At 42.2% G+C, this 18,323-nt stretch overlaps 1 protein-coding gene across 6 annotated transcripts in view; it reads left to right on the top strand.

Moving 5' to 3' along the window:
* Window positions 1-18,323, top strand: part of LOC120387402 (S-adenosyl-L-methionine-dependent tRNA 4-demethylwyosine synthase TYW1-like) — a 118,272-nt gene that overhangs the window by 21,802 nt on the left and 78,147 nt on the right. For all 6 annotated transcript variants that reach the window (XM_039508103.1, XM_039508106.1, XM_039508102.1 and 3 more), the window contains 2 exons: window positions 1,273-1,399; window positions 16,167-16,219. In XM_039508103.1, coding sequence (XP_039364037.1) covers window positions 1,273-1,399; window positions 16,167-16,219 — 180 coding nt within the window. The remainder of the gene's footprint in view (window positions 1-1,272; window positions 1,400-16,166; window positions 16,220-18,323) is intronic.

Genomic DNA, 18,323 nt, shown 5'->3' with positions numbered 1-18,323 from the left:
GTACACCTTCCATCAAATATCAAAGTAATTATTTACACTTCCATGTGTGCTATCCAGGCAACTATAAATGGCAATACAATCTCAGAAGTTTCAGAGTAGCAGCCATGTTAGTCTGTATCCATAAAAAGAACAGGAGTACTTGTGGCACCTTTAGTGACTAACAAATGTATTTGAGCATAAGCTTTCAATACTCTTCTTATATGTTCCATTCTATGCATCCGATGAAGTGGGCTGTAGCCCACGAAAGCTTATGCTCAAATACATTTGTTAGTCTCTAAGGTGCCACAAGTACTCCTCTTTTTTTTAATCTCAGAAGTGACACTCATACAGCAAGGGATTCACAATTATGATGTACTCTTTTTTTTTTTTAACCCTCTTTTAACTTCATACTAATTTGTGTTGTTTCTTTATTCATGTCAAATGAGACTTCGGGGATCAGCCATATTTGTAGCATTGTATCTCTGGAGATCCCAATACTCTTGTTATACTGTGGCTGATAATGGTGGCTCTAATCTTAGTTGGGTTCCGTGATGAGATTTAATAGCTTATTTCTAAACAATGCAGTTGGTTGGGCTTGCATCGACAGTCCTGAACTGATGCAGCATCACAGCATGAAAGGACAAGTTATGGTTCTGGAGTGGGTGATGCTCCAGATAGACAGACATAAAACAGAGGTCGGAAGCACTGGCCAGGAAAGGTCCTTATAGTACTTAGTGTAAGAGTAGGAGAAACATTCCATGTCTCCAAGTCAGTAAATTGTCTTGCCTATCTAAAACCCTTCAGTGTTTTAAAACAGTTATGGGGCATTCTTCACTGACCTGTGCTAAATAACTGTGCAGTGCTGAGCACTATTGGAACTACTTTTTACCCAAGAGGTGGCTCTAGTTTACTGGCAGGGAGAAGTGATCCCTGCACATCCGGAACAGTTGTAAAGCACTTGGAGATGAAAGTCACTATGACTGGGGATTTTCAAAGGAATTTATGGGAATTAGGTTCCCAAATCCCATTCCCTTTCTACGGGATTTAGATGCCAAACTCCATTAGACTCCTTTGTAAATCCAGGTAAAGTGTTTTGGACAGCATGACGAAGCGGTGGAGTGGAATAATGGATGAACAGCTTTTAACAAATGAATTGCATGAGTGCCAGGTTCATCTTGGTGTGCCAGAATTGTTATCAGGTTTAATAGCTGTGATTTGAGGTTGCTAGGAATATTCCTATGTCTAAATATTGCATATTCAGCTAAATGATTGTAATTAATTCTCTTTTAACAGAAAGAATGTGAACTTGAGGAAGAAGCTGGCAGGACAGGTCCATCTCAGCAGAGCAGTGGGAAAAATGAGGAGAGTGAAAGGAGGGAGATGATCACTCCAGGTCTTAGAGATGCACTTACGAAACAAGGTGAGGGTCTATAAAGATGGTGTGCAGACCAGATTCTGGATCAGGCTTCAAAAATTTTGTATGTATAGATTTTTATCAGAAAGGGTTCAATGTAAGGATTGCAAAGAAAGGATTGAACTATCGGATGCCTTTTGTTTATGGTGGGTTTCATGATGCCTGCGTAATAGATATGGGACAGTCTTTTTGTACGTGTCACCCTCCTGCTGCAAAGTTAGGACACTAGTGAGATTACTGAAACCAAGCAGTCCAGACCTAAAATCCTTAATTGGGCACAGCAGCTCTTGAAGTCATAAACAGTAGTGTCGGAACAGGAATTTTGGAGTCTAGAGGGCACCAATCTTCTTCGTGAGCCAGTTTGTTAATGTTTTGGGGATAAAACACCCTAGTGCTTATCCAGCTCCCGAAAGAGAGGGCTTTTGAAGGGCATTTGAAAATTGGCCTCACTTCTAATATTTTAGTCCAGTACTTTCTTCTCAATTTCATACTCTGATTTCAGTGCTGAAATTAATTTCCCAAAGATAAATTCATTCAAATGAATCTGAATGGTCCACTGGAGGAAAACTAGATAATGACTTCTCTCGAGAACCATACAGAACGATGTTAATAGACTTAAGGCCATTATTTTAAAAAACATGTATGCAAGAATGCATGAAAAATGCCATTTACAGTCCTGCAGACCAAAAGCCTCAATCCCCAGAACAGGTACAGCTTGGGCAAAGGTAGCACAATGCTCTGCAATGTAGCTCAAGGGCGTATGAGAGAGTAGTTTGGTCTTCAGCTCTAAAGATGAGAGGGGAGTTTAGTTTTCATGCCCATTCATGCATTAGATTCTCTCCTGAAGCTTCTGAAAAAAGGTCTCTGTTGTGATACGGATGTCTAACTTAATAGCTGGACAGAGATAGGCCACAGCTGTTTGAAACAAGTTCACTTTCTGTAACATTTTCAGTCACTGACAACTTGGTCTAGCTTCTTTAACCTGGTCACCTGAAGGTGACCCAACTCCCTGTCCCAGTCATCCAGTCTTGTGCGCATGCTTTTTTTTTTAAATTAAACTTAGAACAGATGTAAAAGAAATGTGAAATGCATAAAACTCAAGAGTTAGAATAAAAGAATCTAGCAAAGGCCTTGTAAGAAATAAAGTGCTGCAAAACTTGGCCACTAACCTGTAGTGCCTCCATGTGGGTACCTGTCTTGCTACTTGCTGACACCTTTGGAAGCCTGAAGTGTCTCCCACACATCTGGGTTGCTTAAGTTCTTTTTGCCTTTGTTGCTGAAGGTAATAATTTCGGTGAGAAATTCAGTGTAAACTGCTGCAAAGTAGTTGAATATGTGGTTCACTTGTGAGTGCTTCCCCTGTATAACTTTAAGGTCAAATCCTGTCCTAGCTTGTCGTCTTAGGAGCAGGGATGCTGGTAGATGCGTAGGGTGGAGAGGGAATGTGAGAAGGGATGGATGGTGTGCACAGCAGTAGCATCTATTGGAGATAGTAGCACATGCAGTAGCTTCCTGGGAGTTTGGGTTCTGGCTGTTCCCTGGGTTGGAAGATTGACCCCGATGTGCTAGGCAGCATGGTAGCTGGTACCCCGCTAAGTGATCTGTGGAGTCCTAAGGAGGAATCTTGTTCTGCTACCACGTGGACGTGAGGGTAGAGGCTTTTACTGTCTTTCTGTTGGTGAAACACTTTGATAGGAAGTGATTATAAATGCTGCTTATGGCCCTGGCCCTTTGACATGCCAGGAGCCATCAACTGCCATGGGAGCTGAGGACAGTCAGCATCTTGTGGGATTGGGCCCTATGTTTTCATTGCAGTGCCCTGCCCAATTGTGAGGCTGCATTATGTCTTCAGGAAGAGTGAAGCAAAGTGACGGCAGTGATTCAGGCAGCTTCACTTTTCCAATTGCCTTTAATTGCCTTTGGTTTTGTGGCTCTGACGAGATAGCTATTTATTTATTTCGTGTTACATTAAAAAAAACATTGTTAGATGATCAAAATTGCACACACAGCCCACTTTTCTACAAATCAAGTTTTAAACACCGGGGCAGATCTACCTGGGAAATTCCATCATTTGCGACCTTCAGGGAGAATTGGAAGAATTCACTTTCCTGTTGGCAGGTTGCATTTTTTTTTAGGTACATGTGTCATTTATATTTTCCTATGACCGGCTTTTTGGAACATGCCAGCAATCACAGCTGGATGAATAAACTTGCAGTCTCCAAAGAGTTAATTTTAGCATGCCCATTTCTGTTAAATTAAAACCTCTCCATGCAACACTTTCCCACTGTGCACTGAGTGCACTATATTCACAAAAACTAGCATCAGAGCAGCCTGCTCTATAGGGGTTTAATTTGCCTTCCTTCTGTTTTCACATGTCAAAACAAACATTCTTCTGGAGATCAGACTATATAGACATATTTACATGGTGGTTTAAAAAAAAAAGTGCAGAAGATTCAAAAGATCATATAATTTATTTAGCAGTTACTGATTGCTATGGGTTAAACTTCACTTTCGTTTCAGTGTTATCCCTGAGGGCATAATTAGCTCAAAAGAGGTAAAAATCAGTGCTAGTGATTCAGAATGAAGCTGCTCCTTTAAAATTTAGTTGCAGAACACGAATTTGCCTTTGTCTTTTTAGACAATCTTAACAATCATTCATTTATTTTTATTCACCTTCAGGTAAATTTATCTTGCTTGGTCTAAGTGACTTGAATATTGATTGAACAATTGGGCTTTATTTTAGCACCAGTTTAGCACCATGGATTTTCCACCAGTTAAATGTACCATTACACTCAGGTTGTTCAGCAGGGGTGGGCAAACTTTTTGGCCCGAGGGCCACATCTGGGTATGGAAATTGTACGGCGGGCCATGAATGCTCATGAAATTGGGGTTGGGGTGTGGGAGGGGGTACGGGCTCTGGGGTGGGGCCAGAAATGAGGAATTCAGGGTGTGGGTTGGGGTGCAGGGGGGGAGGTGAGGGCTTCAGCTAGGAGTTCGGGCTCTGGGGTGGGGCTGGGGGTACAGGAGGGTGCTCTGGGCTGGGACCAAGGGGGTGGGAGGGGGATCAGGGTTGTGGCATGGAAGGGGGTCGGGGTGCAGGCTCCGGGTGGCGCTTACCTCAAGCAGCTCCCACTGGCCGTGGGAGCTGCGGGGGCAGTGCTTGGGGTGGGGATAGCACATGTGGGAGGCGAAGCAGGGACATGCTGCTGCTTCTGGGAGCCGTTCAGAGCCATGGCACGTGCAGAGTGGGGCAAGCCACCGACCCTGCTCCCTGGCTGGAGTGCTGGAGCAGGGCAAGTCCCCAACCCCGCTCACCGACGGGAGCTCAAGGGCTGGATTAAAACGTCTGAAGGGCTGGATACGGCCCCCGAGCCATAGTTTGCCCATCCCTGTTGTACAGGGTAGTAGGAGCTGTATATTTACTGATTAGCTTAACAGGGGCATTCTTCAATAGTTTCCTTCTATAAAAAGCTGTAGTCAATTTTGTACAGTCAGGAAATGTTAATTCCTTCTCCCTCGTCAGTGTTAAATCTTGCATAAAGTTCATAGGGAGGGTAAGCTGTTCAGTACTTCCAAATAACAAATATAACTTGAGAGAGAGTCTTAGCAATGAGTCTATTTCAAGTATTTGACTGTGGGTGTTATGTTTACAGTGCTACTACTTTGCAGTGTTAATGTTATAGTAGATTTCATCTCTTTAAGTCAGACAGAAAATGAAATGAAAATAGAAATCAACCATTGATATTACTTTGTTTGCCAGAGCAAACAGTATGTAGCTAGAGCTGAGACATGGCTTATATTCTAATTCCTTTAGTTGCTTATAGTTTTTTCAAAACAGTTCCTTCTTGGCCAAAACTTGGTATGCTTGGTCTTAAGATGAATTTTTGTGTGTAGAAAAGCTTACCTCTAATGACTTCTAAGTGTTGGAGGCTGAATTCAGATGAGAAGGTAAACTTAAGTGTGGCTTTAGCTTTAGAGACACCCTTAAATTATGGTTATGGTCAGAAGAGAGTGACTGTTTTAGTAAGTCCATTCTGAATCAACATATCTGTTCCTTGTGTGTAATCCAGGTTGGGTCTGCTTATTTTACTAATGCAAAAAACGTGGTAAACTTTTTACACTATCCTGCTAGCTCTACAAAATCAGCTGTGGCATAGGCAGCTGTATTCTGTTCTGGTTATTGAATCATTCATGGGATTTTAACTTATTTATGATTTGCAGAATACTTCTTATCAGTGATAGACAAGTCAGAATGAACCCATCTTGACATGCAGATCCCAGGGTGAGGGCTGGGAATTAGAAAAATCATCATTTGTCTAGTAAGCGGACTTGTCTCCAAGTGATTTTTGTATCAATAAACATAATGCCCCACAGTGCCAATTCTGAAGTCCATATTGAGGACTATAGCTACAGTCTTATGGTGCTTAAGAAGAGCACAGTAAAGAGAACCTTAAACAAGCGGGAATATAAATGCAAAAAAATAATAAGGCTGAGAACCCAAGCTGTGGGGGAACTCCACATAAGGCTTCTTCCATGTCTCTGTTAACTTGGGGTATGTCTACATTTTAATCGTGGGCTGTGATTGCAGCTTGTGTAGATACACCTGAGCTAGCTTTAATCTAGAAGCTGCGGAAGCATTGGCTTTAGCATGAGCTAGCTGCCTGGGTAATTATCTATGTATATTTCACAGTATATATACATTTTGTGTGTGTGTGTGTGTATATGTATGTATATATATATATATATATATATATATATGTATATTTCACAGTATATATTTAGTACATTGTGGCTGAGGTAATGATACTGGGCCAAATTCTTCTGTTGGCTAGAACAACTTTGCTGAAGTCCAATGGAATTGTTTTGTGTTTACACCAGTGTGAATGAGAGCAGAATTTTGAACCTTAATAATGTCCAGAATGTCTTCGGTTTCATGGGGCTTGATTTCTCAGCCTTGATGATGTTGCATTTAATTATAACCTTAATTTCCTGTTTGTTAGCTGAATGGTAATGGAAATGCCAAATGATTGGGAATATCCATTGCAATAGTGCATGTACTTTCGCTCATCCTGTTCTCTAATGTCAAAGAATCATCACATTATAGAAAATTGGTTTCTTATTTAATGGGCCTCGGTAGAAGAGAAATCCAAGGGAAAGCAATAGTAGAAGAGAACACAGTATCAGAAATAGCAGGGGCTATTTCAGTTCTGTAACGTCTTTTGGTGCTCTCTTGTCCCATTAGGATGTCAATGTAAAGTCCTTTGATCTAAGATTTTCAGTGTGTGTGGGACGTGCAGGCACGGATGTCAGGAATTGCTCAGGGTTCTTTTCCCAAATGCTCAGCGTGCAGAGTTGAGGCCAGACTTTTAAAAGTACTCAGGAGCTCCCATTGTTGATTCAGCTGGCCAGATTTTCAAAAGGGTTCAACACGCAATATTCTGAGATGGGTTGAAAATCTGAGCTTGATTATGGGTGCTGAGCCCTTTTGAAACTTCTGGCCATAAACGCTAAATGTGCTGTGACAAGCATAGGCACTGTCACTGATTGTCTTAAGAAGCATGATGTACCCCTGCATGGTTTGCATAGTTAAGGTTATATTTTCATCTTTCAGGCTTGGGGATAATGCATGTGAAAATCCCTGTGCATCAAGATGAAAATAAAGCCCTTGAACTCCAGGGGGTGCTAGCAGTCTTCTGGCTGGGTTATGTATTGGTAACAACAGTGCAGCCACTGAAATGTATGCTTTAGAACAATAGAATTCAAATGTTTGCCGTGGAAATATTAACCATGAGTTGTGAAAACAACTAAAATAAAATAATTCTCACTCAAGTGCCTGTAAGCAGAAGAATGCAGTGGTTTTAAAAGATGAGGCTCTAAATCTGTGAAATTTACCTAGAGAATTTGTGTATGTCTCAATAAATATGGAATATAAAGTTAAAGAAATAACACCCTAAGAGCAGGAGTTACAGAGTCTGAGCAGGGTCATGGTGTGGGAGCTGCCAAGAGCTCATGGAGAAGTGGCTGATAATCATTTGCTAGTCTAGGACGCATAGTATAGTATTAGTGGCCACAGGACTCTTTGTCGCTTTTTACAGATCCAGACTAACACAGCTACCCCTCTGATACCTGATTAGTGGCACAGAAAGTAGTAATATTCGAGATTCTGTGGGCCTGATTAACCTTTGCTTACATCAGTGTAAGCTGATGAAGTTACAAATGTAAAACTGGTGGGGAGAAGAAATGGATTCTTTCTATTTCTATTTTTCCAGGGTTTTTTTTTTTAAAGGGGACGGGACTTACTGGAGCGGAAGTTTTGAAGTCATGAGGCCTGTTAGGTTTAGACAAAATACAGGTTGTAGACATACAGATGGGCAAGGATAAAATTCTCTCTGCATTCTTCATAATGCTGTCTGTCCAGACAATAGGAAGGGTGTGTTTTTTTAGAAATTGAAAAAAGTCCTAGGCATAAGAATAAATGTGCCCAGTTCATGAAATAACAGCTGGAGGAAGGAGATGCTTTAAAAAAAGCCAACAACTTGGTCTCTAGCAGCCAGTAAAACTGACATACACGTGTACACGGAGGCTATACTCTGAAGTTTCCATCATGCTTTGCATACCTCTTCATGCTTCAGTTTCCCCATCTGTAGAATGGGGATAATGATACTGACCTCCTTTTGTAAAGTGTTTGAGATTTACTGATGAAAAGCGCTATGTAATAGCTAAGTGGTATTATTTATTAGTGCTCAGGTAAGGGTGAGTTTTCATTAATAGAACGATAAATATACACCAGCTCCTGTTATCAGTGGTCACTGTATCACATCACCCCTGGGCAAACACTGCCCTCTGCCTTCTCAGTCCTCATCCTCAAAGGGAACTTACACAAGAGCTGCCACAGATGAGCCTGGGAGCTTAAATTTATAACTTTTGCTAGACACAAAAAATTAGGGTCTTAATAAAGATACTGGATTTATGGCTTATTACAACAATGTGTAACCCGCTAATCCCCCACCTTCTTTTTTTTTTTTTTTTTTTTTTGTTGGTCTTATGACTGCAGGGGTGTTAAAAGGCCAATTCACCTTGAGTGGTCCCTTAGAATATGTGTTAACTACTTATGCTAAACTATCCATTCCACCATTGATTTAGCTGTGATACTGGGAATACTTTTCCCAGACTTGAAGAAGAGCTCTGTGTAAGCTCGAAAGGTTGCTTCTCTCTCCAACAGAAATTGATCCAATAAAAGGTATTACCTCACCCACCTTTTCTCTCTAATGACTAAGGCCATGTCAACACTACCACTTATATCCGTATAACTTGTTGCTTAGGAGTCTGAACAAACAACCCCCTGAGTGACATAAGTTACTCTGACAGAAGTGCCAGTGTGGACAGCACTATGTTGGTGGGAGAGCTTCTCCCATCAACATAGCTATGGCCGCTCGTGGAGGTGAGGTTCTTTGTGTCGACAGGAGAGCTCTATCCTGCTGACATAGAGCGACTACGTGAGCAGTCTGATAGTGGTACAGCTGTTGCTGTAGGCTCACTAGTGTAGATGTGGCCCATCATAGCTACGACACCACTGCAAACAACTAGCGATCACATCAATCTTTCATGGGTGGGGGCTGGAGAGCTAATTTTACAAAAAGGATGGAAAATTAAACTTCCTGCAGTAATCAAAAGATTCCTCACTTGACCTCTTTTCTCTGTTTCTTCCTGAAGTTGAGTTTGCTTTATTGTATGTAAAATCATATTGGCGTTCCTCTTGCTGGTGTGTTTCAGGAATATTACTGGGTAATATCTTGTGATAGTTGTAGAACAAGTTCCTTCATTCGACCCAAATACTGGAAATTGAGTTGACATTACTTTGTTAGTGGCAAGAATGTTTGCAGCAGCTCTGTGGGTGGTTCTGCTTACCACTTTGCACTGTCTATACCTGCATAAAGCATGAGGTTTTTTCAGTACTAGTTTAATGTAGATGAAAACATGGAAGTGGTATTTGTGGCGGTCTATTTATCAAGCAGACACTTTGATAGGAAATGGTGCTCTGATACATCAGTGGTTTTATATGCTCCGCTAGTTTGGCAATTTTGTAATATAAAGATGGATCTCTGCTTTGATTAAAATGAAAAATAGTATCATATTGGACATTGAAATTTTAAAAATTTGCCAGGTATTTTATGAAATTAAGGTTGAGGCTGGAGTTTGTTGCAGCTACTGGCAGTTCATCATTGTCAATGTCTGTTTTCTGACATCTAGGAACATATGTTTGCTTGTATCTAATGCACATGGCCTGAGAGCTTGTGTTTATTAGTCATAGCAGGTTTTTACAACATGTTGAAAATGCAAAAATAAGTTTTTGATAGTCACAGAAGACGTTAGGTGCTCAAAGCAACATTTTAGCAGCTCAGTTGGGAGGCAAAGAGTCACAAGTATTAAGCTGCAACTGTTTCGCAGTCAGGGTCCAGTCCTGCAACCCTTTGTCACGCAAACACTCTCATTGGGAGTCACTCTGTCAATTGCATTACTCGTAAGAAAATATTTCAGGATCAGGCCCTGAAAGCTTCCTACCCCACAAGCCTATTTTTAAAGTACTTTCCCCCCAGAATACTTTAAAAATGATGTTGTGAAAACTAGGCCTCGTATTGGTCGTGTTGATTGATTTTCTCCCCCCCCCCCCCGCCTCCCATCCCTCAGCCATGAGACTCTGGTCAGAGCTCAGAACAAAATCCAGAGTGTGTTTATAGTTCAATATCCACCAATATGACTGGCCAGCCTGTCCAGCTATCAGATGCTCTTCATATTTTTGCATTAAATACTAATTTAATTCCAGTAGTTTCCTTTCAGCCTTTGTAAGTTTTGTTGTCTCTTTCCTACCCGCCTCCCCGGTTTCTCTGCCAAGTAATCTTTGTCAAGTACCCCTGTTGTGTGGTAGCTCAAGCAAAGAAATTGCATTATGGCCTTCATGATAATCCTTAATGTTGGAGGTGAATTACTACTGTATTAGTGACCTTATTACGTTGCAACCCTTTTACACTCCACTTTTGCATTGTGGGAGCAAATGGGAAACTTTATTCCTGTGAACATTCTCCTGATGAGTGTTGGGTTTAACAGGCAGCAGTCACTTCAAACCAGAGTGTTTATTTGAGGAGCCTGCTTAATAGAACCACACAACTGTATTGGATGTTTATTATCCCATTCACAGCAGCTCTCTGAATTTGTCTGATTTTCAAGTTCAGTGTTGCATCGAATTTGCTTTCACCAGAGCTTGCAATGACTTCTTCCTTATTGGGGAGTGTGGCTAATTTTTTGCTCTTGCACCTCCTGGTGATTTCAATTGCTTATTTAGCTCAGTCTGTCATGGTTAAATCCTTAATTTCACAGCCCTACATCTTTCAATTTTTTGGCAAAACAATTTTTTGATAGTGCAATGACCCTCCATTGTGATGTTCCCTATGTTTCTGTGCTACTTAGGGCTGGTCTGCACTAGATAGTTGTATAATTATATTGATTAGGGGTGTTAATGTGTACTGATACAGTTAACAGTACAACTTCCACTGTGGGTGCAGTTATACTGATACAAAGTTACCTCATACTGGTGTATAGCTTACTTCACTTACCGAACGATACTAAGGGTATGTCTATGCTATGAAATTAGGTCGATTTAATAGAAGCCGATTTTTTAGAAATTGATTTGATACAGTCAATTGTGTGTGACCCCACTAAGCGCATAAGTTGGCGGTGTGCATCCACAGTGCCGAGGCTAGCGTCGACTTTCGGAGCGTTGCATTGTGGTAGCTATCCTATGGTTCCTGCAGTCTCCGCTGCCCATTGGAATTCTGGGTTGAACTCCCAATGCCTGATGGGGCAAAAACATTGTTGCAGGTGGTTCTGGGTACATGTTGTCAGGCCCCCCTTCCTCCGTGAAAGCAACGGCAAAAAATCGTTTATCGCCTGTTTTCCTGGGTTACCCGTGCAGATGACATACCACAGCAAGCATGGAGCCAGCTCAGCTCACTGTCACCGTATGTCTCCTGGGTGCTGCTGGCAGATGCAGTACTACCCAGCAGCATCCCCTTGCCTTGCCTTGCGGACGGCAGATGTTGTTATACGACTGCTAGCCGTCGTCCCGTGGGTGCTCCTGGCCAACCTTGGTTAGGTTGGTCGGGGGCGTCTGGACAAAAACGGGAATGACTTCAGGTCATTCTCTTCTTTAAGTTTCGTCTAATGGAGATTCAGTCCTGCCTGGAATATCATGCCAGCTGGAAGCTTCTGCCTCAGGCTGCTCTAGGCTAAGCAAGTGCATAATGGTAGTAGAATGTGCCTTTGGATGTTTAAAAGCTCGCTGGTGCAGTTTACTGACTCGGTTAGACCTCAGCGAAACCAATATTCCCATCGTTATTACTGCTTGCTGTGTGCTCCACAATATCTGTGAGAGTAAGGGGGAGACATTTATGGTGGGGTGGGAGGTTGAGGCAAATGACCTGGCCACTGATTACGCGCAGCCAGACACCAGGGTGGTTTGATGCACAGCACGCCCTGCTGTGCTTTTCTGAGAAGCTTTGAAAACCAGTTTCATGACTGGCCAGGCTACGGTATGAAAGTTCTGTTTTGTTTCTCCTTGACGAAAACCCGCCCCCTTGGTTCACTCTACTTCCCTGTAAGCCAACTGCCCTCCCCTCCCTCCTTTGATCTCTGCTTGCAGAGGCAATAAAGTTGTTGTTTCAAATTCATGCATTCTTTATTAATTCGTCACACAGATGGGGGGATAACTGTCAAGGTAGCCCAGGAGGGGTGGGGGAGGAGGGAAGCACAGGGGTGGGGTAGTTGTAGGGGCACCCCCTAGAATGGCATGCAGCTCATCATAGAAGTGGCATGTCTGGGGCTCTGACCTGGAGCGGCCGTTTGTCTCTCTGGTTCTTTGGTAGGCTTCACGCGGCACTGCGGCGAGTCCCTATTATAACCTCTGTCCGGCATTTTTTCAAATATTCCAGCATTTTGTCTCTTGGAACGGAGTTTGGATAGCACGGATTAGTCCTAAAGGCTCCAATTGAAATCTGGGCCCCACTGTGGTAGGCATTGCAGAAACCTAACAAGAGGGAGTCCTTACCCCAAAATGCTCACAGCCTAAATAGACAAGACAGACCCAGGACAGGAGGGAAAGAAGTGGCACAGGGAAATGAAATGACTCGCCCAAAGTCATACTGCAGGGCAGTGGCAGAGCCAGGAATAGACTCCAAGTCTCCTGACTCTCAGTTACGTGCCCTATCCACTAGATCAGGCTCCCATGCCTCATATGGCTTTGGGTTTTTTTGCTTTCCTCTGCAGCATGTGGGTGTGAGCTACTTGCCAGGATTATCTGAGCATATCTCACTTAAACATTTCCCTGCCATTGCAGGGGCCTCGGACTCTGGTGCACATCTGGCCTCTGATATTTTCTGCTTGTGGTGCATAACAGTCTCCTGAGGTGTGTAATATTTTGGTCTAATTTTGGTTGTTGGGTTTAGCGTGCGGGTGCTGGGAGATGGTGGTGGGGTGTGATGTACAGGAGGTCAGAGTAGGTGATCTGGTTCCTTCCGGCTCTAAACTCTGTGTCTCTATGTAGTTTTGATGAAAATAAATCCTATATTTTAAATGTTGATGAGGGCTACACAGATGCCCAAATACATTAGTAAAATGTGTTATTTCTTAAAAAGATGGGGACAGGCCCTCAGCAGGTGTAAAATGGCATAGCTCCATTCATAGAATCATAGAATTATAGGACTGGAAGGGACCTTGAGAGGTCATCTAGTCTAGTCCACCAGGACTAAGTATTATCTAGACCATCCCTGACAGGTGTTTGTCTAACCTGCTCTTAAAAAATCTCCAGTGACAGATTATACAACCTTCCTAGGCAATTTATTCCAGTGCTTGACCTCCCTGACAGGAATTTTTTCCTAATGTACAGCCTAGACCTCCCTTGCTGCAATTTAAGCCCATTCCTGCTTGTTCTATCCTCAGATGTTAAAGAGAATAATTTTTCTTCCTCTTCCTTGTAACAGCCTTTTCTGTACTTGAAGACTGTTACCATGTCCCCCTCATTCTTCTCTTCTCCAGACTAAACAAACCCAATTTTTTCAATCTTCCCTCAAAGGTCATGTTTTCTAGACCTTTAACCATTTCTGTTGCTCTTCTCTGAACTTTCTCCAATTTGTCCACTGTAAGCTTTTTGGGGTAGGCACAAGTCTCTCTCCACTGAAGTAATTCATTCTGGCCCATAGGATTTTTGACAGCCAATAGTTCATTGTCCATCAGAATTAATTTTTGTGTAACTTCTGCCTACGTAACATGCTTTCGGCTAGTCCTTTGAAGTGCTCTCTACCCCCTTTGACTTCAGTAGGAGGTGAAGGGTGCTCAATACCTATGAACACAAACAGCCTGTTGAGTGCTGTGTATGCTCAGTGGATAAAATAGTTGCACAGCCTCCTGTGCTTGCAGTTTATCATGTTGCTTTATTTGTAGTTGGTACATCTGACTCAGATTCTTACTCTCATTTTAATTCTGCACTGACTTCGTTGTGGCTTCGGGGGTGTGTATATCAGGATGGAGCATCACCCTGAGCCTGGTTGCAATGAGACGTGTGTGATAACTTCACAAGTGAGGAACGTAAAATAAACACACTAATTCCGCTCTTTGATTCGCTGTGGGTGGCAGTGATTGGTTCTGTGTGCCGAATTGTAGGTTTTTATATCTAGCTCATGCTTCTGGGCAGGAAGGAGGACTTGATTCATAAACTTTTATTTGCCTTAAAAGAATAAACGTCATAAACATCTGCTGGAATTAACCAAGAAAAACTAGCTAGCTGAGGTAAACCTTTGGGTCTGTGGGTGTCCAGTTTGCGTTGATTAGTAAAGAGCTCTGCATTTGGTCTGAGTTATGCAAGTGGGCTTTCTGAATCCCACTTATCTCTTTGTGCCCATTTCGTAGTGAATTTAAATCTTACAGACATTTGGGTATCTAAGCATTTTTTTTCCCAAAGATGAAAATAACCTAATGTAGACTATTTAGGGTAATAGTGCTTAGAGCTTAATGAACATCATTTAATTAATCCCCTCATCCCAATGAATTTGAAAAAATGTGTGTTAATACTGTTGTAATGTCATGAAGTGATGTCAAATTTACATTATCTTCAGAATATAGGATTGGAGTCTTAGCTGGTGTAAATCAGCGTAACTCCACTAAAGACAATGGAGTTACCCCAATTTACACCAGCTGAGAATCTGGCCCACAATACCTTGAGTCCAGTTTAAAATCCTGAGGCTTCCTTCCTGCTTCTCTCCATTTCAAGCCCATCATTCTCCTTTCCATTTCTGACTCTTATCACTGTTGCGGCATGAGTGGGCTGAGGAGAGCTGGCTGTGATTCTCCTTGGTCTGTCAGCCTTGCTGAAGAAGATCCCCTTCCCTTGTCCAGGGGAAGAGTCACTGCTAGGGTTCTAATTTAAGGTCGGGACAGTTTGGAGAATGACATACGCTGGCTATTTAGCAGCCTACATGAGGCCCTGGGTTGGTCTCTGCCCTGTTTTAGTGAACAAGTATCATTTCACATAGGCCATTGGCTGGTACTCTTGAGTCTATGTTGAAAGGGCATGAAGATGGAACAATCGTTCTCCTGAGGTGTCCTCTTCAGAACTGGGCAGACACACTAGTGTGGGAGAAGCGTCTGGAAGAGGTGAGCAGAGGTGTGATAAGTCTTGTTCTGGGTATAACCTGTGCTTTTGTTTCCTGCACCTTTCTGAAGGGCTAGATGATGCATTATGAGACTGAAGGGTCTTTCCTACATTGACGTCTGCTTTATACCCTTTAGCCATACCCTAGAAACCTATAAGCACCTGGACTTCGCACCATGCAGAAGTTCAGATTCACCCCCTTCTGCCTAAGCTTTCCTTCCTCAGGTTTAGCTGTTCCCAGGGTTATTCCTGAAGACCCCTTGTGTTCCAGACCTTATTTCCTTTTGCCCCTGAGAGAGAGTCCATCCTCTGTATGACTGGTTTGGAGCTAACTGGCTTGCTTGCTGCTGTGATTCTGCCATAGTTACAATGTGCCTAAGTAGCGGATGCCTCAACACAGACTCTTTGTCACTGTGCTTTGTCCTAGAGTCTGCCACTGTGTCACACGGCCCCATGTTGGGGCCACCCTCTTTTCATTAGCGGGAGACTGGACAATATAAATATATCATCTGTAAACAATCAGCAGTCCTCCTGAATGAGGTGGAGTCAGTTTTGAGTTGCATGTGGCTTTCCCTCTGAGGTCTGGGCTCGCGAGAATAAAACAAGGCCGATGCTATCAATGAAATAGCTCTAATGCAGGGAATTGTTCATGTGGGTGTGTTAAGTTTCTCCACCACGTTAACTTAGGGCTCGGCTTGCCACACACTAACTCTTTATGTAGACAAGGTGTGACTCTCCAGCACACTAGCTCACCAAGCACTAGTTTGCTGCGTGGACATCACTATGCTGTACTAAAAGTTCTGTAGTGCACTTTGTAGCAGGGGCCACGTGACGAGTTAGTGCGCAGCAAGCTAGTGGTGCTGCACGTCACACTCTGGCTTGCATTGCAGCTCATTAGCTCTCCATATAGACAAGCTCTAGTATTATGTCACATCCACCATCTGAACACCTTTAATTTTTAGGGGTGGCTAGCGGGTAGGGGAGATGTTAATGCTCTGAGACTAGATTAATTTTGTGTGCCAGTTACTGCAGCTTAAAATCAATGGAACTAACCCTTCCCTTTTTTCTGTCCAGGATACAAATTGATTGGAAGCCATTCCGGTGTGAAGCTTTGTCGGTGGACAAAGGTACCTTTTTATTTTTTTAAGGTTTTGCAACACTAATAAAAACAAACATCTAGAGACCTAAATCAGGTGTGACCATTCTCTGTCCAAAATAACCATTTGAAAATAATTACCTGTAACCAAACTTAAGCTATCTGTAATGTTGTCGCTTTGCATTTTGATTTATTAAATCCCTGCTGTGAAGAGTGGAAATATGATTTAGGCAAAGAAGTTGGAGCCACTCTCTAGTAGTCTCATTTTCTGCAGCTTATTCCTGTTGTTGTAGCTCCTGTTTGCAGTAATATATAGCATGAAAAATAATTGGGAGTGTTGGGGCGATTGTTTTCACCACAGAAGACCCTAAAGCAAAGACGACACATTTCATCGTAAAACTGACCTAGCTGTTGCAGGTATTCAGACCAGTTTGTCCTTTAATTGATGTTTCTGGTTTTCTGTGGTTGTACTGCCTTGTCCTTGGATTTTCTTCATTTGTCAATCAATAAGCTGGATTTTATTTCTAAGGAGTAAAATAACTTTACTAGTGTGTGAGATTCTGAAAGTTGAATTGTATAATATTGCCCCGCCCCTCCTTTAAGCCCTATGATCCTATGTTTTGTGACTGATCTAAAGGGTCTGCTCTCTCCCCTCATTGGAAAAACAGAGAATGTTATGAATCTTGCAAATTCAGTGTATATTTTACTAAAACATTCTCAGAATTTTAAACTCTGGGATTAAGCACTTTTGTTGAACGTGCTGACACATCTTTAATTCTGGAGTCATGGCAGTTTCCCTGGTCTCTCTGTTTTTGGCTCATGATTAGCGTGGTCTGTTTTGAAAAGAACTCTTTGAATGATGATTGCCAACATGGGTGGCTGAACCTAGTTTTTACTGAAATGCCTGATGGAGAAGTGTCACATCACAATATCTGCACCTGTGAATGGTTTAAAGCGCACCCTGCTGTACTGTCATGAATGTTTTGTAAGGCATATTGATCCTGCTAATGCTTTTGGTGACCACTGCATCGATTGCAAAAAGTGGGCTGTAAAATTACTTTTAAAAACGTTCCTTCTGTGGTTTTTAACATACTAGGAGGCAGTGAGATACTTAAAGAAAAAGTTGTCTGACTTGGTCAGTGCTGCAGATGAGAGCGAAGAATAGAGAACTGATTTGTTTTAAAATGCCATCGCTTCAAGCAATATTACATAAAACCCATTAAAAAGTATCGAAGTACAATTTGGGAATGGATGGGGGCACTACGTAGTTATCCCACAGTGCGTAGTGTGGATCTGGCCTAAGTTACCAGTTTCAGACTGGTATCTTAATTGATTTTAGTAGATCTAATTTAAACCAGTGGAAAGCAGAAGTAGGCCTACGGTTTATTAATGAAAACAAGCTGTGCAGTACCATCTTAACTGATTAGATGTATTTATGCTTTGCCATATTACAGAAAAGAATTGGCAGGTACGAATAATTTGTACTTCTGGGCATCTCAGAATATCCATCTGCGCTATCTGGCTCTCTTAGATGATGTGCAAATATGGCATTGGGCAGGGACTGTGTTTTTGTTCTGCGCTGTTCTGTACAGCATCAAGCAAGGGGTCCAATGACTCCTAGGTGCTACAACAATACAAATAGTAATTTAACACCTGGTTGGAAGCAGAGGGCACAATCACCTTTTTTACCCCACCCCCCCTTTTTTTTTTTAAATAACTTCGTGCATAATTATACTGTAATGGTTAGACGTTAACTGTATTTTCTTTTTCTCTGAGAGGATGAAACTTTAATTTGGCTCACTGAGGCTTTTTGATTAAAAGTTAATCCATTATATTCCTCTTTCCCTCTTGATAGTGATAGGGATCCTGTCCCATTTGTTGTTGTTTATCTGATGTGTTGTGAAAAAAAAAAAAGTGTCTGTCCCAAGCAACATGCATTCTAAATAGACTGCAAATTCCTAAGGGAACAGTGGTTCTCAAACTTTTGTATTGGTGACCCCTTTCACACAGCAAGCTCTCAGTGCGACCCCCGCATATAAATTTAAAAACACATTTAACACTATTATAAATGCTGAAGGTGAAGTGGGGGTGGGGTGGAGGCTGACAGCTCATGACCCCCCAAGTAATAACCTTGC

The sequence above is a fragment of the Mauremys reevesii genome, linkage group 20 (genome assembly GCF_016161935.1).
Source record: "Mauremys reevesii isolate NIE-2019 linkage group 20, ASM1616193v1, whole genome shotgun sequence".
Lineage (NCBI taxonomy): Eukaryota > Metazoa > Chordata > Testudines > Geoemydidae > Mauremys > Mauremys reevesii.
The sequence above is the reverse complement of the archived record's forward strand: the minus strand, read 5'-3'. Positions and strand labels throughout refer to the sequence as shown.